The following is a 23,101-nucleotide window of genomic DNA, read 5'->3' on the forward strand; positions in this document are numbered from 1 at the left end:
CTGCTACTGTTGCGACGCTACTCTGTATTTCCAATTGAAATGAAACAATCTCAGCTTCAATAACCCCTTCAGCAAGTAATATAGGATTGCGAGTCCGGCCAATTGCATGGGACCAGAGATATGCATTGATTTTGGACTGAAGCGCGAGGGCAGTGACAAAATTGAATTTATTTATAGAAACAGAACCATGCTACATCTACCTTGCATAAGAGAAGAAAATGCACAATGAGGGATTGGGATTGGGAACATTATTCTTGCAAGAAGGAAGAGGATGATAACTGCATGTGGATAGAGTGATGTGTATTGCCCAGTGGTCCACAGAAATGTTTCCAAGTACCACCTTCATTGGACTAAAATACCTTATATAACCTAAAGCTTTACTGTTTGTCTGAATTAAAGATCAACGATATAGTTTTTTTTTCATGGTCGATGTCAATATGAGCTCTTAAATTATTTGGGCTGATTTTGATCATTTTTGCCAAATTATGTGATTTAAATATTTACAAATCTAGTTTTCCTCAAACCTGTAAGTACTCTGGCGTTGTGCAGTGCCCTTTTTGCACTTAAGTGTTCAAATAAAGCTTCATGTGTAGGATAGGCAGAAAAATAAGATATTATCTTGCGCTGCAGAATTAAGGCCGATAGTCAAAATGCTAAAAAGTGCAAATATTGAAACCAATGTTCAACATTCAACTTTTTATTGCGTCAAAGGAAAATATATCTGCAGCAGTGTTAACAAACATACAATACACATGCAATATAGTACAGTAATAAACTAGGTCACTGCTTAAGATCATGCCTGAAGATGCAAAAAAAGCATTCCTTTGAAAATATAAAACAAAAATCAAACATATGGCACCACCAATGTCAGAGCTATAAAAGAGGCTTCATGCTTGTTATGGCTTCTATCTCTTGTCTAAATGAATCAGTCTTAACTTCGATCTGAATTTGACTTGGCCATCCAAGACTAATCCAGGTCTAAAGAACAACTAACAATGAAAACTAATCAGCCTGCCCATAAGCAGTGATACGTATGCCTTACTGGCGTATTATTAAAACCCCTGTTCTATAAAGGAGCTGATTGCGTGGTCGCATGAGTGTGATTTTGATTGCAGGTAGAGAGGGGAGGGACCTGACGTGCAAATGCTTTGTTAGCTGTAGCAACATGAAGAGGATTACCGCTGTTGTCCTGAGTCGCCTGCGTCAAAGGATCAGACCAGAGGATAATTCAGATGCACACCCACACCCACTTTTGTTCCACATCAAACCTATAACATCTTCTAATCTCCTGCATTTCCTTTTGTTTGCAAGTGAGCATCTTTTGGTTAAGCTTGTGAACAGTTCAGTTTCAGTTTGGTGTCTCGTACAGACTATCCTCAAATAACCTCATATATTCAAATGCCAGGAAGTTTAATTGTGTTATATTTGGACCTGAATCGTGCCACCATCTGTTTGTGTTGTTCAGAAGTACCCCGAGGAAATAAACGCACGCGCTTTCTTTGCAAAACAAGCTCGTGGTAACCAGATACTTTAAATATTCTCTTTCACTTCTGACCAATAAATCTGTCATGCTGGGATTGGCAATGGCAATTATTTTCTCAACTACACTTTTAATCCCACATTGTCTTGTATTGTGGCACACACAGCTAGAAAGTTATGAAAAAGACTCTCTCTGTGGTGTTTTGAGGAGATATATGGCGCAAGTTGTCCAGGTTTTCTTGCAAATTGTCTTTGTTGTTGCTCAGGCAGTGAAGGTTAGTTCAAATGCAGAGGACACATTAGTACTGTACCTTCACCATAACCATATTTACGTTGAAGAAACCAAATACTGTTGTATATTTCTACCTTCAACACGTCTATTTTTTGAACTGTCTTGCTTTTAATTTATTTTTTGTGCCACTATTGTCCAAGTATTTCTCTTGTTGATGAATTAAGTTACAAGTCTAACTACACAAATTTACTGGAGGATTATTTGTGCCTAAAAATTCTGTTGAATGTGGATTACTAGCTTACTATTCACCAAACACCAGCTTCACTTGTGTCTTTTTGAATTGATAATGACTCAATCCAAGCGCTATAACAAAAGAGCTCTGTCTACGTTCTGGATACACTCCTATCTATTGTGCTGGGACCATATGATTAGAGCGTTATTATTATTACCGGTACCTTAACAATGCAGCAGCTCTCCTCATCTGAAGGAGCATGACTGGCTGCGAGATCGGCCCTGAACAGTCTAATTAACCTGGTTTCTCCATCACGGCCCCTGGAGGCTTGCAGCTCCAGTGTGCATTAGGGTCTTTTTAGTGCGGTGGTGGTTGGGTGAGTTGCTTTCTCGTACGGTTACACTGCGGGAGGAGGCGCTGTACGGTGAAATGGGCGAGACGTGTTACTGCTTCAGAGATCGCACTTCATTAACGCCTTGCTGTGGCACATATCTGACTCAAACGAACACAAACTATTGGACTATTGTCTCCTAAAAAGACTGTTAATGCATCTAAATGTAAAACAATACAAAAGAAAACGATGATGATTGGAATTTATTTCAACCAGACCGTAAAGTTTGTCAAACGACGAGACGTTCCAATCACAGCTTTTATCATTCAGTACAAAATATATAACTTCTTTTATCCCACATTCATAAACGCTGCAGAAATACACACTTTTTCCTCAGTCTTCTGTGTTATTTCTTTGCCCCTTTTGTACTTGTTTGAAAGGATGGAACATTTTTCAGTTTGTTTATTTCAATACCCATTTCAAAACCATAATAATGAGAAAAAACACAATAGACTGTGATTTTCATTACTTTATGTTATCATGTGGTTTTACTGATTCTGATAAAGCTCAAGAGCATATAGTTTTAATATCGATTATTATCTGATATTTGATCATTTTGATAACCCTATCGAAATGTATTATAAAAAGCTGTAGTCCAATGATTTTTATGTTTTTTTGACTAAACTAGGCCTACACAATACAAAGCACATTGTAAAGTAATTATTTTTGTGTGTAATGTAACCACTAATAGTCATTACTGGCTTTTGTAAAGTTGAACACTCGGTCCAGCTGAACTAGAAACATTTACTTGCACTTTAACTTCCACATATTTGTCGACTGAACTCATTGCCACCTGTGATACTGCTGCTAATCAGTTGTTTTCTCACCTATTTATCGTTCTGAGAAGTTGATTTTCCCATTCAAACCGCAGTCCCTTTAATGGTTCATTCGCTCGTCTCGCCTGTCTCGAACACATTTGCATGAACCGAATCTCATTTAGGGAAGCGTTCCATCACTGCGTCTTTCAGCTTGGACGGCTCCGCGCTCGGTCCCGTGATTGAAAGATGAATTTGTGTAAACTCGTTAAACGGCATCCATCAATTACGGCCTCTGCTCGGTGATTTAATGAGAAGATGTTGGCGACGCTGTGCTGTAGTTTGGGAGGAGAAGAGACATGTAATGGGAAAGCTTTCGAGTCCAGAAGGCTGACCGTTCTGAGCTGATCCCATTCGATTCACACCAGCAGCTTTGGTCTGATAGAGAGCGTACAGTGGAGTGTGGGCGGGGGGCTGGGGCTGGTGTGCAGTCACTGAAGATATAGCAAGAAGTAATGTGCAGAATATAGAGGAGAGCTCACTATAACAGTTATATCCACATCCATGCTGACTGAAATTAAAATACATGCATGTATAAACTATAGGGCTGCAACAATTACCGTGTTTTCCGGAGTATAAGTCGCACACAGCCAAAAACTGCATAATTGGGAAGAAAAAAACATATATGAGATACATTGGAGTATGAAAGGTGGTTGCAAGTGTGAAAATAACAAATAATATCACATATAAGTGGCAAGTGCAGGTACATAAATATAAGAATAAGTCGCATCCCGGCCAAAACTATGAAAAAAGGTGCGACATATAGTTCGGAAAATATGGTAGTCCACTTATTGCGACTAGTTGACTATAAAACATAATCATAGTCATATTTTAATCATTGTATGATTGACTGGGCTATACAGACTCTAAAACGTGTAAGAAAAGACCTTTTATAACAAAGACAGAAGCATTATTAAATAAAAAAGTTAAAAAAACAAATCCATTTCTTACTTTCATCAATAAAACAATTTATTGGTAAGTATTCCAAGTCTTCAATCAACACGTTTTAACCTTATTTGGTTGAAAATGTATTTAAAAGTCTCAGAAATTATATATATTTTTAACTTGATTTGTCGACTAATTGAACAAATAATGGCTGACTAGGCAAATTGACTTAAATATTCAGTAGTGACAGCCCTAGTATAAACTGTAATTGCTTCAACTGTCTAATGTAACATAACCTATACTGGTTTCAAATACAAGTATGACTATTCTCGTGAGGGATCATAATCTTATGGGGCGAGATAGCATTGGCAGACATTCTTGGTGTGGATCTAAGACACGAATAATTTACCCATTTATGCTGCTTGAAATTGAAATATTCATGATTATAATGACAAGCTCTTGTAATTTCCTGTAAATTATAGTATGAGCTTGCCGGAGGTGTTTAAGTTGTAAGCCATCATAGATTCACCTCAAAGTCATGACTGTTTGTTGAATACCTCTCTCTTCTCTTTCACCCATTTCACTTTATGGCTCCTTCAAGTCAGAAAATCTTCAAAAAATACAATGAAATTATCGTCATAAATTATATGAATTCACTTTTTACAGTAATGGCAGTGATTTTATTTTGGATGGGACTCAGAATATTTGCAATAACGATGTATAACTGACAAAATACTTAAAGGTGGCATCTATAATATTCTTGTTTAAGGATATTTAAGTGATAGTTATACATTCACAGCCTTTTTCAGTCATTATCTGTGTTTTTAGGCTCTGCAGAACTGGAAAATCGACTGTAATGTGAGCGGAATTATTTTACAATTTTCCAGTGTCACATTGACGTGAAAGCAAATGACTATTAGTTAGAGCAGTCTTGTGACATGATATAAATTGAGTTTGTCAGTCGGTACTTTCATTCTATAATTGTGTCACAGCGTGTCTGTAAGAAGCTGTTCGTTTTTTACGTTGAAATATAATTATGAGAGCCCCCCCTCCTCTCTATCTTCTCCTCAGGTCATTATCACATGTCAATTTAAATTTCTTGTGCGGCTGTAACTCCTAATGGGAAAACAGGAGTGCATTTTTACAGTATTTGGGGGAGAAAGTCGATAGTAGTTACATTTCTAGCCAGAGCGTCTTTATGTTTACCGAGAGCATTATTTTGTGTGATTAAGCTTGGTACAGATATAACTTGTTTATGATATACAATTCTCCTGTGTGTCTTGTCTAGGGACGCCACAGTCAGGGGCGTCTGCAGGAGTCTTTGTGAGGACACGCACAGTCAAATGGTCGACAGAACATCATTCAATTACAATAATATGACCATTTTAACACCAAGACCATCAAAAAAGTGAAATCCTTATTCAATTTCATTCACACTTGATCACCATTCCTTTAATATGCTACCATCTTTATAAAATCCAACATTCACAACAAAAAACATGCTGAAAAGACACTATTTTAGGGTGTATATTGAATTTACTTGTCTTTAAAATGTGTACAAACATTTTTGGTTCCTGTGCTTTATATTGCGACATGAATAATCACCATTATTAGTGTCCTGACATCACTAAACCTCGTCAATGGTCATAAACAGATAAGACTCTGAGGCTTCGTCATCGGCTGGGACTCTTACTCGACTCTGTACATAGCATTGTGTCTTGTCTATAGGGGCACAATTGACTTCCATTGAACCTGTGCCTTCCCCCAGATGCAGGATTAGCTTTTCACTCCACTGCAGCCGAAGTCTCTCCAGCTCTCTTTCTCTCTTGTGCAAAATTACAGCTAGCATCAGCAGCGGCGAGTCTGAAAGCTCTTGGCACACATTCGCTCGCTCACACATACACCGACTCACTGCCGCTTGAGATGGAAACTGTCTCCATAGCAACCTTCCCCTTTTTTCCTGTTTCTGAGCCGCAGCGGTAGCAGGTCCACCGAGGGCGTGGGGGGTTATACAAAAAAGAATTAAAATAGAAAGAAAGAAAGTCAAATCTATGGCGCATGTTTCTCTCTTTTCCACTTTATAGGACAAATTATGCTAAAAAAAAATACTGGTAATGGCTGTAGCACATTTACACTGGTTGATGTTTATGTTGTTTATCCCTCAGTATGTGGACCAACTTGTGCCATAAGGGAAGGTGCTGTGAGGGTTATTTTTAATTAATCTAGGCTGTGAAATGTGATGTTTACTATAGCCCCATGGAAAATATGAGATTTGCCCATAAACTGTACTGTACTACTAGTCCAGACTTTTGACATACACGTTCAATTAGTATTTTAAAGAGATGTTTTTTGTTCATACTAAAAATCTATTTTGAGGCTTCTTGGGAATAGAATTCAACATTTTTTCCATAAATAATATATAGAAAACTTTTCACTCCACTGCACATAGATCTGTATGTTCTAGTACATGATTCTGCTGTGTAAAAAATGGATGATATGATGTATAACTGCGGCTTATATGACACTTTTACACGTGTAAAAAAGTAAATGTTGAATAATTTCGATCCAAAGCAAATAATTGAAGGTGATCTATCTAAAATGTATAACGTAACATACTAAAATAGAAAAAGTGGCAATATATATTGATTTAGTGTCATCATTGAGGGCAATTCCTTGGAATATACGCTTACGTGATATTACACTGAACCCTCCTACTGTTAGTGCAGGAATACATGAGGTGTTTCGCAGGTCACGGTTTCGTCTTTAATTAAGGCACCAGAGAGTCACAGAGTAGCATGGGGTCCCGAGACTCATAGCAACAAAATGAATGGCGTTATTAGCTGGGCAGCCTTTTAAAACCGGGAACACAATTAAATGACACAAATTGGCTCACTTCAATCTCAAGAATAGGACTGCATTAGCTGATACCATGCTGCGCCTCCTCTGGTGCCTCTCCTTAACCTACTTTTTACCATTTCACATTGCACACTGCTGGAGAGATGACCACTTGACACCGAATTTCAAGGATTTTTTGTCTTTTTGTGGGTTCTGCTTTGACAGATTTTGTGCGCTTGTCTTGACTTTCTCTCCTAATGTGTGTTTCAGCTGACATTATCTCAACGGTGGAGTTTAACTCATCGGGGGAGCTGTTGGCCACTGGGGATAAAGGAGGCCGAGTGGTTGTCTTCCAGAGGGAGCAGGAGGTAGGAAATGCACCACTAATGACCCTGGCCTTTTACAGAGAGGCTCCAACAGCCTCTGAGACTCTGAGGCCGGGGTAAACACATTGATTTCTTTTGTATCTCTCATAATAAGCATTAGGGCTTGTTTGAAGGGGGAAGCTGCCTTGTCTTTCTTCCATCTTGAGGACTTGTCAAAACACTGAATGATTTCTTTTATACGCTTCATGAGCAAATTGTAATTACCTGTAAGAGAATAGAGTGAGTTTTGATGGAAATAGTTGTGTTGAAAGCACATCAAAACACATCATTGGAAACTCAGGTTAGAGATGTCAATTTTGTATTTTATTTGATGACTATTAGTGAGGGCCTAAAAACAAGTTGAACAGAAAATGTACATGTAGATAGACTTCAATGTACAATAAGGGCAGTTATATTTTATGTTACATCCATATCTCCCTCTTTAAAAACTTACTGAAAAACCCACAATCAAAAATGTCAAAACAGAGTCATTCATTACAATATGTTACTACAGAAACAACTGAGTGCTTCCAACAGCCTTTTACAATCAATGCATGGAATAAATGAGGCATAAAAACAATAAAGACCATAAATGGGGTTTCAGGATCCCAGCCCCCTGCACACTGACGCCCAGTCATTAATATCTCTGCATATAACTTTGAAATATAATCTGTAATATAGCCATACTTCACGCCAAATTATGATTATTTTTTCTCTTTGATGTGGAGCAAAGAGACATTAGGGAAATGTCGAATGTAAATGAAACCAAGAAATCATTTTAACTGGAAATCAGGGGTTTTATTTGCATAATATTTGATCTTTTAAAAAAGAAAAACAGGGCTCCTTCATCCAAAACAACATTCACCATCATCTTAAGCCAAAATGTGTCAAAACCAGGAGTAAATTCAGGACAAGTTCAAAGCAAAAAATAGCATAAATCCAGGATAAAACCACATGTAGACTAAACTAGATCTAAACAAAGAATAAACCAGGATTCATGTATAAACTGCAGTACAGATACTACACAGGCTTATTCTAGTGGCGCCTTCTAACCTTTTAATTCAGAGTCACTTGTATTAAGTTTTAATTTCTTTGTTTTAAAGGACTTAAACGTAAACGATGTAGCTTCTGCTTTGACAGGAATCGTATACAGTATGCCATTAAACCTTTATATCCAGCATTTAATCCAGTTAGTGTTTTTAGTGCTTAAGAAAAGCATTGAAAAACATGCATTCTTACAGTGAACGGGGTCGCCTCTCCACAGATCTGACCTGAAACTTGTCCTGGTAGCGTCACCTGCTTGTCGCCATGGAGAACGTTTAATCCCGTGCTGTTCCAAACCTTCCAGGCAAAGCAATAACATACAGTATCTCTAGAGAAATGCAGGTGGCAGAGACTTTAGATCAAATCATATTTTTACCTTAGTTTCGCTTGTTATAGACCTGATTTAAATCTGGTATCAGGTATGAAAACGCCAAGTATTTTCTAAACCTCAGCTCGGGACTCACGCTGACCCAAGTGCCATGTCCGTGTTTGTTTTCCCTCAGAGTAAAAGCCAGCCGCAGCGCCGGGGCGAGTACAATGTTTACAGCACATTCCAGAGCCACGAGCCGGAGTTCGACTACCTGAAGAGTTTAGAGATCGAGGAGAAGATCAACAAGATCAAATGGCTCCCACAGCAAAACGCCGCCTACTTCCTCCTCTCCACCAACGGTAAGGCCAAAGGTTAAGTCAACCCTGTCACGTTGTATCACTGCCGAGAGTAATGTATGTTAATGTAAACTGTCACGTTATGCATTAAGGTTCAGTCGCAGTTCATTGCGTTTAACTCGGCAAACAAAGTGACTACAGTGAGTCAAATGGGCTCGCAATGTCGCCCTAATAACATTATCAGTGCAACGCAATTAAGCGAGCTATATGAGCCATTATGGTTGCATTGTTTTCATGGTTTAATTATGACCCAGAGGAAGAGGAGGGGAAATAGACTGATATAGACCCATATAGACCCAAGATACACGGCAAGCAGAAATACAAAGGAACATTACTCTACAAAGATTTGCGTGGAGCTAATTTTAGGGCCAGCAAGCAAACACAATAATTAATTTAAACTGGCAATCTCCCCTACACTATTTAAGTCTACTTCTTCTTGCCTGGTGTGGTTTCTGCAGGAAATCATGTACCATTTCCACTATTTGTGTATCCAGGCTTGAGATTGGCAGAGTGCAACTGCTTTTGACCCCTTGTGACTGAATTCCCATTACCTTTTAAACTAGAGATGATTTAGTCAAGGTGACATGTTCCTATGTTGTTGCTAACAAGCATGACCACGCCAGTCAGCAGATTTTGGGAATGGATTGTAGATAGGCTGGTAGATGGTGTGAAGTGTAGTTCTTTTCTTGACAGTTGTTTGAGATTCAATTACATAGACGGACAAGCAAACAGCCAGGGAATAAAGTAATGGGGCAAAATATTGAGATGAGGTAAAGGTTAACATTATAGCATTGCTCAGAAGCGCTAGCAATATATATATTTTTACAGAATAAGTAGAAAGAATAATACCAGGGATGGTTGATACATTTGTGCTTCCATCCAGATATTCGTCTGATATCGAATGGCATTTTCTTCCGAAGGACCATATCACGGATCGTAAATTAGATGACATTTATTTAGACATTATCAATTGAGAAATACATTTTCTACGCCTAGTTTTTGCGAGTCAAGCAATATGTCAGTAGGTCACCGCACTGCTTCGCGGCGTGCATCCATTTCACAGGGAATTACCTTCAGCCATAACGTGGTAAACCTAATCTTACACGTAACATTACCTCAGAGAGAAATGCATTTGCCGCCAGTGTGGTCCCCGAGAAGCGACTTTATACAGGAACCCCCCAAATCATGACCCGAGACGACACCCGGTCTAGTATCACTCGGCCCCAGAGTCACACATGAGTGAAGCGACGCCTTACAGACTGCCCGCTTCATGCATGGCTGCTGCAGGCGCGTTACAGTGAAGGATGGAGCAGATGGTTGCGTCCCGTGGCGATGTGGCCTCTTGCTCCGATACCCATATTCACAGTGGAAATTAAAAAAGAAATACTACCAACCACTCGGGCGAGACATAGATGTAACCGGTGTTTGCGGCAACTGCAACACATGGAAATTGCCCCGCAGCTCGTATTCGAGTGGAGAAATGTACAGGCAACTTGTGGAGTGGCATCATTGACATCTTCGCAGCAGATCTCGTTCATCATCTTGGTTTGGCTCGGGACCAGCTGCTGCCAGATTGCGCGCCCTGCCCCCAACATCCAGTTTGTATCTGAGAGTCACTGTAGTGCGCAGAGCTGCTGGAAATGAGAGAAATAAGCAATAACTGAGTTGAACGTTGCGATATCGATATGAAACGTGATTTTGTTTTTTGTAGGTTGGGTTCTAGGGCTGTAGTCGACTAAAGGGATTATTGGTCGACTAAATTACAAAACCTGCCAATCAAAACATGTAAAAAAGACAGATTAAACTCACGAGTCGCTCCCAAATTGTCAGCTAACTCACTCCATGCTCACACTTTTCTACTGTTGTTCTGTTAATGCTTATAATTGAAATAAAATCATTAAAATAACAGTCAACTAATAAACTATTGCTCAACTAAGACACTATAGACCGATTAATCGACCAACTAAAGGACGACAGCCCTAATGTGTTCATGTGATATCATAACAACCTAAAATGCCTGTTTTTTTTTAATTTAGCTGAAGGACTGGTCAGAATTAAAATTTTACTTATTAAAATGCAAATTTGTCGTTCTGGTTTATGGTTAATATCTCTGTAATGAAACAAAACCTGGTACAAAGTTCATTCCTTCTCCGTCAGAATAGCTATAAAAACAGTGGCACAAACGCGTGATTCTTTTCAATCGAGCCGTACATGTGATGTTTATAGACCTAATCTCTAACACATTTCTTATCTGGCTCAATGTATATTTTTGTTATTTCTTTAAAAAACAGGTGATATCCCATTGAGCTGCGAAGGCTCCAATGAAAATACGACATAATCAAATTAGGATGTGAACACAGTCTATGGATGATTTCAGGGAGTCAAGCAAAGCTGTTGTAGAACGTGAGCTAAAAACAACATATCAAACTGTGAGAAGCAAGGATTGAACGCATCTTATTGTAAGGTAAAAGGCATGGATCGAGTAGCAGTTCAAGATATCTGCAGTACACAACAATGTTTTTAAATACTATTACCGTCCCATATTGAAGCTTTCATAATATTTGCACTTAATTTACACATTTATTTCTGTTTTAAAGAAAGACATCACACTGGTAGCGGTGGATATGAAATATTGACAGATACAAACCCAAAATATATTGACTGTGACTCTAAAACATGAAACTGTCTCTATTTGAAGATTATTGGCAGCCACTATGTCAGCCCTTTATTCTTCTACTGTGATAAACAATATCGTAAAGTCTTTGTATCTTATGGCATGTGTGTTTGCTGTGTCCAACAGACAAAACAGTGAAGCTGTGGAAGATCAGCGAAAGAGACAAGCGTCCGGAAGGATACAACCTGAAGGATGAAGACGGGCGGATCCGAGACCCATCCACCATCACTTCACTACGGGTAAAGACTCGCCACAACCACAGGAAACAACCAGTGCAAAACATGTCGCCTGTAGTAAGACTTAAGCAGATGATACAGGGTCTTCACAGGTTTATTTAATAGTGATATTACAGTGATGGAGAGTAAGGAAACTGAACTGGGAAGAAAATGATCATTACTTTTCCAACGAGCCGTTTAAGATTTAATCTCATAATGATATAGAAAATCCATTAAAACTAATGATTTGTTACAATAATAGAAAAAGCTTCAGTTGTAGTCATCTGGACTCAGTTTGAAAAAATAGACGTTTCGACTCTCATCCAAGAGTCATTGTCAATAAAAGAATTTAGATCGAGAATTTAGATCGAGAATTTATTGACAATGACTCTTGGATGAGAGTCGAAACGTCTATTTTTTCAAACTGAGTCCAGATGACTACAACTGAAGCTTTTTCTACTATGGAACACGCCTGGACGAATGAGGGATTACACCGACATATTGTTACAATAAAGCATTACAGTCGCCTGATCCATACTTTGAACATTGAACTGCTTCATTTTTTAAAATCGAATTAGTGAGGTTTCTATTTTATGTTGTACAAAATACATACTAGTACTACTATCTTGCTATATTTCCTTTGAACGAGACTCAACACAACACACAAAATCAAACAGCTACTAAATTTATTCATACGTATGGATTCAAAATGTACTATCAACAAAGTCTAAAGAGCACCAAATTTATGTCTGTGTGAACTGAGCTCTGCAAACAGCCTATTACAGTCAGTGCACGGAATAAATGAGGCATGATGACAATGAAGATCGTAAAAAGGGGGGACCGACATTGCACCACCCCTCGCTCCCACAGCCTTTAATATCTCTGTAATAACTCTGATGAATGACCCGCAATACTGCCATACTTCACTGCATACTCAGACAATTGTGTGCACCTTGAATGCACCAGCCCTATGGATAAACTGACGGATAAAGTGGGCAGAGTAAATGGAGAGAAAAAAAACGCCATGGTGTTAATCAGTGGTAAAGAAACCTGCTATAATGGTATTTTTTTCCTATTTTGTTGATGTTTTATATGGAAAATTGGTGGTTTCATAAGTTTTAGCCTGGAAAACGACCTCTGTTGTGTCACTTGCGTCTTCACCTTCACCACTTCAGCACTTGCAGAGTCTAATTGTACTTGTAGTGAACGATTGGACTGCATTTTCTTCCTATTTTTATCATTTTTTTCCCTACTAAAGACAATATACTCAATATTCAAATCAATTATTTTGATATGATCTTATAGACGATATGTATATACTGTATACTGTATTCATCTATCGGGCAGATGAGATTAATAAAGTATGTTCAGTTCTGTTCAGTTAATTGGGCAACCTAACTCAGTCTTTTGGGATCCTGTGTCTCAAAAGGTGCTCTGATAATCCTCTGTGTGCACATTAAGCAGCCTGAAAGCCAAGCTGCAAAAAGCTCATCTGGATATGATAGGCCTTAATCCTCCACAGCGATCTAAGTATGGCTGCGGTTACAACTCTGCTGCACTTTCAAGGCAGACTTTCAGTAGCTTAACTTTGACTAATCTCTATAACAAGTCCTTTTTCGTGGAATTATGATTATATGTCATGTTAATCAAGGTTTTCATTTTTATTCTGGTAAAATGAATAGTATTAAAAAAGTCTACATAAAGAAGAATAAATGCTCAAATTAGTTTCCTCCTACTTTACTCTTTTTACCACATATTTATCTATAACATTATTTTGGCTATTGTTCGGCTTGGTTGGTCTATGACTGACAATGGGACGACGCCTTATTCAGTCACTCCACATTACATTTATACATAGGTAAGTGGGTTAAGTGGCTTGCTCAAGGACAACATTCAGTGGTTTGAGAGGGAATAAACCCACTGACCTTCAGCTTGGACGCATGCTCTAAACCGTTAGCCACTGTCAGCCCTTTCAGCAGGATTATTCGAACTTTATTGCAGCGTTATGATGAGAGAGAGGGAGAGATAGTGTGTTCAGTTACGGAACTCTAAAGCACCCTGTTTGAGTCTAAGTTTTGGCTCTCTATTTTGTATTTTTCCTTACATTTGCAGTTTTTGTCTGTTTCTAGTGAATTATTGTGGCCATAAAATCTGACCATACACCCCAATTTGCCACTTTATTGCTACTTTAGTGCTGCTGGTATGAATGGCCCACCCCTCATGTGCCCCTGCTCTTATCGCTCGGCCCCCTCTTTAATTTCCACACAAAGCACTTCGTCTCACAGGGCAGAGTATGTGTGCGTCTGTGTTTGCCGGCCATAGATTAGTGCAGTGTTCAGAGTGTCTCTCTCTCTCTCTCTCTCTTTGTCTGGCCGGCCAATGGATCATAGCAACCTGGAAAACGGGCCGGGACTGTGGCAATCCGGTTTACTGTGAAATCTTAATGGGAGGTTTTAAGGCACAGCCAGTGAGGGGGGGCAGTGGGGGGCTTGGAGATGAATTTGAGATAGAGCCGTCTAAAAGAACAACAAGGACCAGAAATGAAACGGGGACGGGAAGCACATGTTTTAGCAGTTGAAGCAAAAGAACAAGACATTCAATCATATGTTCACAGTTCCACATATTGCTACACTAGTTCTATTATAGCTCAGGACTATATGAAACTCAGGACGAGTCAGTCAGATTGAAATTGATTTCTTGATGCAGTTAAAACGTCTCGATTTTCAAATATATTGTCCGAATTGCTACTGTTGACGTAGCTGTTGACGTAGCGTTGACGTTAACGTAATGTTTTGTTATGTACCACTCCTGAACAAATGAGTGATTTCACAGAGTATTTGTATCAATACTCCAAATGTTTATCTAGTTTCAATACTGGTTTTAGTATTGATTAGTATCTGTGTATTGATTTGTCAAACCATAAATGTAGTAACCAATGTCCAACTGTAAACGTCAATGAATCCTGCTCCCGAGAGGTTAGACTAATGATGACTTTAGTGGTTGTTGTTATTGGTTAACTGTAAGATCTGCTTTGGTTTCCCATACCACTAACAACACTTAAATATTATAGTCCCCTCTCTTGGCTCAACTCTTTGCAATGTAGAATCAGGATCTTAGTGACCTTCCTAGGAAAATAAATAAAATAATTGGACTATGGATTCCAATGCCAATGCCTGTATTTAGCTTGGCAGACTGGCACAACCCCACTGTGACTTGGACCAATGTGAAGCAAATTATGAAAAATAATTCAATAACCATATGGACATTTTATGCTTTTTTAATGTCATTTTATCACATTGTCCAGCGTTTTGTGCTTTTGACGGACACCTTTTCAATATGAAGCCGATCCCTGAGTCATTGTAAACCAGTGGCTGTAGCTTGTAGCATTCATTGCTGAGGTCTGTGGGTTAATGCTCTTCTGTCTCACCGGACAGACAGTGAAAGACATGAAAATGAGTTGACACCCGTGGAGCGACAGGGGCCTGCTGAGCCGCCCTGCCTCTCTGCCAGTGCCAGCTACAAACCTTCAGGAAAAGGGGGAAGACGCTGCCGATTTGTCCGCCTCCCACACCCCGACTATCCCCCCTTTGTCTGGGTTTTATCAGGCCAACGGGGGGCTGCGTGCGAGCTGGTGCAGAGAGTCTTTGAAGCATCGTGCAGCCCCTCCGTGCATTTGGGCATTTGTTGTAAGTCTATGGGAGCTAGCCTTGAATACATAGGGTTGAGTTATCACTCCTCAGCAGGGATCGGCAATGCCTTGAGGCCATTTATGACTCCTTGGCGTTCCCACATTTTGCCAGATGAGGGATAACTTCTTCTGGACTTGCATATGAGATAGGAGAGAGAGAGAAAGATGAAGAGGCATGTTCAATCACTTGCGAACAGATATTCACTGTGCCATCACCACCCCCTGAAGCCCCCCGCTCACTGTCAGCTGCATTAAGATTTGTGACGTAAATGCCACACGGCTCCCTGGAGTCATGCAAAAACATACAAGACTGTGCACAATGTCTTAGAAGTCAGTCTTAGTTTTTAGGAAATGTCTAGACCACTGTGCACTGTCCCCGTCTAGTAGTAAAAAAGAAAGAGCACAGATGCCACTTTGGGATGAGAATTGATTGGCTGTGTGTTCGTGGTCAACCCTCCTTCACTTCCCCATCTAAATTGCAATGTGCGGTGGGTTTGTGGGGGCTGGGAACTAAACAAAAAAATACCAATTTGTTTAAAAATCTCAAAAACAATGATATAAGAGTTAGACCCCTGCTAACAATTGCTCCAGTTTTTTGCAAATATAAAGTGTCAAGACCTGGATTCAAACCTAAAGATGCTCTAGCTGCTTTAACAACAATATATGTGATCAGGGTGGGATAAAATAAGTCTTTCTTCTTCCTACTGCATCGAGTGTGTCATTTTATGTTTCAATTTTGGACTCTTTTCTGCACCACTTTTTTGTTGTTTAGTCTACAGCTTACAGCTCGAAAATTAATAACATGAATGAATAAAAAAAAAGGCTCCAAATGTATTATTTATTTAGATACTGAAGAGTGTATTGAGATGCTGTCGGCAATCAAGTGCAGCGCCCGTGGAGCTCGACATCTTGAGCAAGGGTTATGGTCAGAAATCACTATTTGGAGGCTTATGTGCATGTTTCAGGTTGCTGTAAGGTGATTATTTCAGCTTGGATTTAAAAGAAATACCCAAACGTACATGAAGCTTTGAACCCATCCTAAACAATTTAAAATGAGAAAACATTCACATTTTTCCGAAGCAATCACGACAAACTGAGTAACACCATTCATCACCGGTGTGCATAGCCTTTCCTGGTCCTGCATGCGAGTCAGAGATAAACAAATCAGTCACTTGCATGCATATATTCCCAGTGCCATCAAAGTGCCTGAAGCCCCTCGCTCACTGTCAGCCGCATTAAGATTTGTGAAGTAAATGTCACTCTGCTCCCTGGGGTCATGCAAAGACATACATAAAAACACCAGATGACTATTCCATGGCGAGTCATGTGCAACTGAGATGATGCACTTCCATGAAAGGGCGCATAATCAACACCCCGGGAAATACAGTATATAACATATTGAAGCTATTATGCTTTCATTATCACTAACAGGCATTTCCTTGTTTTATAGGTGCCCGTGTTGCAGCCGATGGATTTGATGGTGGAGGCAACAGCTCGGCGAGTGTTCAGCAACGCTCACACTTACCACATCAACTCCATCTCTGTTAACTCGGACCTCCAGACGTTCATCTCGACCGACGACCTCCGGGTGAACCTGTGGAACCTGGAGATCACAGACAGAAGCTTTAGTATCCTTAAAGCAGCTACAGTGGAGTGTTTGTTATGGATGGTGACACCAGCTGATGAGAAGTACATTTATTTATCAGTTCAAATTGTTCATTGATTAAGAAAAGGTTTGAACATAAGATTGATGATAAGATGGTGATTATAGGTGGAGATTAGGGCTGCACAATTTTGGAGTAAAAAATCTAATACTTATTGAAAATTGGGATTAGCTTTGTACCATTTTGTTCAGAGTGCTCATCGTAAACAACTTTATGAGCATTAGCATTTGAGAGAAGTTTCAAATATTAGCTGTTAAACTAATACAAGCTATTATTATTACAAGATATTTCTGCTACTTTGCAGAGGACATTCTATTATATTAATAATTGCCCTATTTGTGATTTGATAATGGCACAAACTCAAATTGCAATTTCGATTTGTGAAGCCCTTGTAGAGATTTTCAGAAATGTTGTCAAATGTACTTGAAACGTGAAATCTTCACACTTACTTACGTAACTTGTGTCCTCTCTTGACCCTGATGGCTGAAATATCTCTGAAGGAAGATCAACACAAAATAAAGAGTAAAAAAAGCGAATACATGTAGTCAAATAAAAGTACAATCTGCAGAGAACACAACTTGTACCATAGTTTGAGAGCAACTGATAAACTCTACAGTTACAAGATCTTAGATTGTGCTGTAGAAAAAACAAAGAAATCCTTTGTTTATTTCCAAAACTACTAATTTCATAATGTGTCTTGTATTTTAGAGCCACCCGAAATACTTTCTATACTATAATTCATAAGTGCAGTGGTGAAATATCTCACTTGACTCCCATAAAGCTGATCAAACACTACCTCCAGCTATAAAAGAGAGTAGATGATTGATTTATTACACTGTTATACCTGTAAGTTCAGTATTTATAGCCTATGCCATTTGAAAGCCATGTGATCCATATTTTTCATTGCCCATTTACTGGATCAAAACCAGTAAAGCCGAAACGTAATGGTTCCTTAGTGGCTATTCCTCAGACATTGTGGACATCAAGCCGGCCAACATGGAGGAGCTGACGGAGGTGATCACATCAGCAGAGTTCCATCCGCAGCATTGCCACACATTCGCCTACAGCAGCAGCAAAGGCTCCATACGACTGTGTGACATGAGGCAGGCCGCGCTCTGTGACAAGCACTGCAAATGTAAGGACCATCTGTTTTTTGTTTTAGACTCAAATTCTATCTTTCTTGCTGTAAAAAGTATATTATAATCAACGGGAAGCATCTATGTCGGAAGTAACAATATAGAGAATGTACTGTGTTTATACGGCTAAAACTGCAAGAAAATATAGACTGATGAAACAGTTTAACTAAGACATGATACAAGTGATAGCTTATGCTAATTTTACAGTAAGCTACGCAATATATTTTAGCAGAAATGCACAACAGGTAAGACAAATATTTTACAATGCTTGCTTTGGCTATTGTCCAATCATTTGAATATCAAGCATGAACCAATAAGTATGTAGCAAGTAGCAAGACGTTATATTGCTTATTCTCCTCTGTTTCCAAAATCATATCAAAGCAGAAACAGTTTTGCTTGGTTTTGTTGATCAAAGGTGACAGGATATTACTGTATCAGGAAAGATTTCTGTTCCTCTTGTTGTGGTTCTGTTTGAGTGAAAATGATATGTCGCTGACTCAACAACACTGTCTTTTCAAATATAAAGCAACATTTATGGTGCGCCGTGAATAGTTTAGAGTACATGCATTTTATCCTTTCGATGTTCCCACCTGACACCGTCCCTCCCCCGCTCGATAGGCAAAGATAGATTGTCAGTCGATAAATCTCTCTTTGTCTTTAACAGCGAATGTGCCGGTCCTAGAAGCTTAACATCACACACATATGCCCTTTGACTGAATGAGTAATGAAAACACTGACATTTTCTGTGCAAAAAAAAAAATCAATGGTTTAAACGCAATCGCATTAGTCGCTCTCGGACACACCTTTTTGTCCAATGTTGTCACTCGTTTCCACAGAAGTATTGATGCGCGTGCAGTCGGCCGTGGGCTAAAGGCCTGTTGAATGTCACATGAGAGTTTCATTTACAGGCAAAAGGATCGGATCGAAGAGAGCAAGAGGCAGGTTTAAGGGATGTGACAATACATTTTAGTGCTGCCATTATTGTGAGAAGAACGAAACATGACGGTTTAATCATTATTCACACCATGACCAACATTGAAATCCTCAATATTCTTTCATATAGTGCAATTCCAAGTATGTGTTCAGGTAGTTTAGTTTCAGATTGATTTGAAATGGCTGAATTTTGCTTCTAAAATTGTCACGATTATTATTTTTAGTTATTTCTTTTACATTGTGGCTTGAATAATCACATCCATTTACAGAGTAAGCTCGATATTGCTCCTTTTTAAGTTATAATACAAGGCTCATCTACAGATTTCTTGCATTTAAAAAAAAAAGCTGGATAATAGTCAGTTACCTCAAGGACAACCACCCTCTAGCTCTTTTGTCTACTATGGCATGCTTTTGCCAAGACATTTGTACATATTATTAGTCCGTTAATTAAGGATCCCTGAAAAGAATTATGGATGGATTTTGTAGCAAGCAGTTTTAAAAGCCTTATACTTCTAATGCCACTGGCCACTACGTGCAGGTTTCAGTCACTTGTTGACGTGGGTGATGGAAAACGAAATAGAAATATCACACTTTAAGAGTTATGCAAAATTAGAAAAGGAAGTATAATCACAACCATGAAAGCTGACAGAAATATCACAATCCCCAAAACAAGGGTATAAAGTTATATCTTTGCCCTCTGTTTGTAATTGAATGGCAGTTTTACATTTACAGGCACATTTTAGCACATTCCTGACACTCTGTTTGTAATTGAATGGCAGTTTTACATTTACAGGCACATTTTAGCCCATTCCTGACACTCTGTTTGTAATTGAATGGCAGTTTTACATTTACAGGCACATTTTAGCCCATTCCTGACACTCTGTTTGTAATTGTATGGCAGTTTTACATTTACAGGCACATTTTAGCACATTCCTGACACATTTTACTGTATATCGCCATCACGATAATACAAAAGACTGTCGAGATATTCTTTTTGTCAATATTGTCCACAGCTAGTCACAGCACATTTCCCTGTTATGGATGCCAATTTCTTTTCAAATCGCTAAGACAACAGTTCAAATCTCACATCGCTTAAAACCCATGGATAGCTGTAATGATTAAACATTGTCTCTGGTCGCCGATTCCAAACGCTACAAAGCCTTAACCTGCTTACCAGGTTTTCTATTTATTTTTCGACGCCGGCTGTGAACATTTCGAAACAATACATCACTGCATCGTCAGTAGTTCATGAGTGTTTTGCTTGACCGTGGCAGAGGCAGACATCTTAAACTGGATTTCGGGGGCTGCCTCACATGTGACGGCGTCCTCATGCAGATAATCTTGTTGCCAGGAACAGCGTGACTTATCTCTTTGTGATGATGTCATCTCACCACCCATGCTTTTCTCCATTGTCTGAAGGCGCTAAAGTGGAAACAAAGCCCACCGCCATTTTTCATCTGGCAATTATTTCAACATAATGAAGGCCTTATATGATATGCTAATAACCAGTTTAAGATGTGAAGTGTGACTTGCTTCAAGCACCAGATCATTTTCAAGTTTAATGTTTTCTAGTATAATGTATCAAAAGGGCCATTAACACAGCATTCTTTGTCATTCCAACATTCAGAATCGTTGATGACAGTGTGGTGTATTACATTAAGATTTAAGGTTTTGTAATGCTCCTGGCTTTGGTCAGTGACGCAAACCATAAATATAAAAAAATATATGTTTTTATGTTGAAGATATTCCCCATATATTTGATTTTGTGTTTGTTTTTTCATTTAGTTGAATAGCAGTAGAAACGAGTCAAAACGTCATCATCTGGATACAGTTTTAGAAATCAAGATGAAAGTCAGATTGAAAAAGAGTAAATCCAAACTTCTTGATTTCGAAAACTGTGTCCAGATGACTACTTTTGGAATACTGTTCTACTATGAACCACTTCTGAACAAATTAAGGATTAAAACTTGTTAATAGTACCAAAAGCAAAGCAATAAGACATTCCTCTAAGTGATGGGAATCTGTTGATATCTCACAATTCAGGTTCAAGTCAGAGGCACAGGATGTATTTGAGATGCGATCGGTTTATGCCCTCTTGAACGACCATTGACGGGAAGCATTTGCTGATAGTGAATGTTCAGATTATCAGCTTTTCTGAATCGATACAAAATCCTTTTAAAAAGAAAGGGCTGATGCATAGGGGAAAAAAACATCCTTATTTGCTGTGGATGAAGGGTGCATGTCTCTTCATTTCCACAGCTCTAGTTGCATTCCTTGACAGGTGTTAGACAGTAGATCTCACAGCGGGCAGGTGTCCTCGTTAGCCTCAGGACAGCTCGGCTAATACTGATCTACTGTTTCCCAGCATGAACTCACACACAGCCCTGAGCTATGTGGTGCCCTTCCTCCTACGCACGCTGCACCTTTTCCATCCTCCCATCCCCAAAACCCAAACTGCCTCCCACACAACAACAAAACAATACAAATACATCCTCATTGTTATTTATCCCTAAAGAAAGTAGATGTGAGCGATGAATGGATAATATCGCTATCGTCGTTCTGGAGATGTGTTATCGCCTATGACTTAAATTTCCTCGAAAAGAGCGGAAATTAACAGAAAGATCTAGTTGCGTGATCTCCCAAACAAGAGTATGAAGTTATAGTTCTGCTCTTTTGTGGTTCGTTTTATGGTTTTGTGCGACACTTGAACCTCAACAATACATTTACTGGCAAGTTTTAGCCCTTTCCTGATTCACTTGTAGAAAACTGTTATCAAAATAATGCAAAAAGTATTCTGATATACATTTTTGTCAATATTACTACTTCTTGGTAGGTAACAAGCCACTGCTGTGAACTACTACACAACAACTACTACTTCATTAACAACCTGGTTTGTAATACAACGGTATATCTTTTTTAAAACTTTTACTGCTAATATTACAATTGTTCTCCCAGCTTTTATTCTTCAATCACTGTATACAAGTACTGTAGTATTGTGATTGCTACTACCACAATTAGATGGCTACATACACCAATTCATCAAAATTATAATGATCAAAATGTTGAGATTGAGGTTCAAGTGTTGGAAAAAATGTAAAATATCGCAATTGTTGTTCTTCACACTGTTTCTTGAAAGATTACTGTGCAAGTGTCATTTTTATTTTGCTCTTTTTGCAGCCTTTTTATTCAATTTACGCCCTTTTCATATCGATCAATCCCAATTTTCAATCTCCAATTGCCATTTTTCAATTTATCTTCCACCTATAGATCTAGTAGATCTTTAATATTCATGTTTGGATGAAAATATTCCCAAACCCTCACACCCAAGCAAAAAACAATCAAACCACACTTCTTTTGTTATTCGTCCCGTAGTCATTGCTGCGGACATGAATAAATCAGAGTTATTGCTGGGGAATACTGGGATGGATAGCTGGATTGGAGGGTTACACCAAAACACTGAGCAACAGGACCCGAGTCTGCACCCCTCTGTCAACTCCCCAGGGGCCCTATTATACAGCCCTGTAAATGGGACGGGAGGAGGGCATAAATTCATGTGCACAGACTGTTCACCGACACACACAAATCCAGCTGGGCTCAAATGGGCTCGGCATTTTGACATTGATTTGTTTTTCTTATCCTGGTCCTCATCCCTCTATTTTTCATCTCTCCCTCTGCATCCCTTGTTAGACTCCCTATTGACACATCACAGGGGTTTCCTCCGAAGCGGGGCAGACGAGGACTGGGCGGGTTATTTATTATTTTTAGCGAGAGGATCCAGTGCCAGACAAGGAAAATGTGTAAACAAATGTAAAATTTCTCACATTGAATCATCCATAGATTACTTATT

The 23,101-nt window shown here is 39.0% G+C and overlaps 1 protein-coding gene across 2 annotated transcripts in view; it reads left to right on the forward strand.

Annotated features, from left to right (window-relative positions):
* The window catches only part of ppp2r2ba (protein phosphatase 2, regulatory subunit B, beta a), an 81,182-nt gene that overhangs the window by 51,945 nt on the left and 6,136 nt on the right, over positions 1-23,101 (forward strand). For both annotated transcript variants that reach the window (XM_072439757.1, XM_072439758.1), the window contains exons 2-6: positions 7,140-7,237; positions 8,782-8,947; positions 11,745-11,857; positions 16,972-17,149; positions 18,156-18,320. In XM_072439757.1, the coding sequence (XP_072295858.1) occupies positions 7,140-7,237; positions 8,782-8,947; positions 11,745-11,857; positions 16,972-17,149; positions 18,156-18,320 (720 nt within the window). The remainder of the gene's footprint in view (positions 1-7,139; positions 7,238-8,781; positions 8,948-11,744; positions 11,858-16,971; positions 17,150-18,155; positions 18,321-23,101) is intronic.

The sequence above is a fragment of the Eucyclogobius newberryi genome, unplaced genomic scaffold (assembly GCF_026437365.1).
Source record: "Eucyclogobius newberryi isolate DKJ021-1_F unplaced genomic scaffold, fEucNew1.0.hap1 SCAF_11, whole genome shotgun sequence".
Taxonomy (NCBI): Eukaryota; Metazoa; Chordata; class Actinopteri; order Gobiiformes; family Gobiidae; genus Eucyclogobius; species Eucyclogobius newberryi.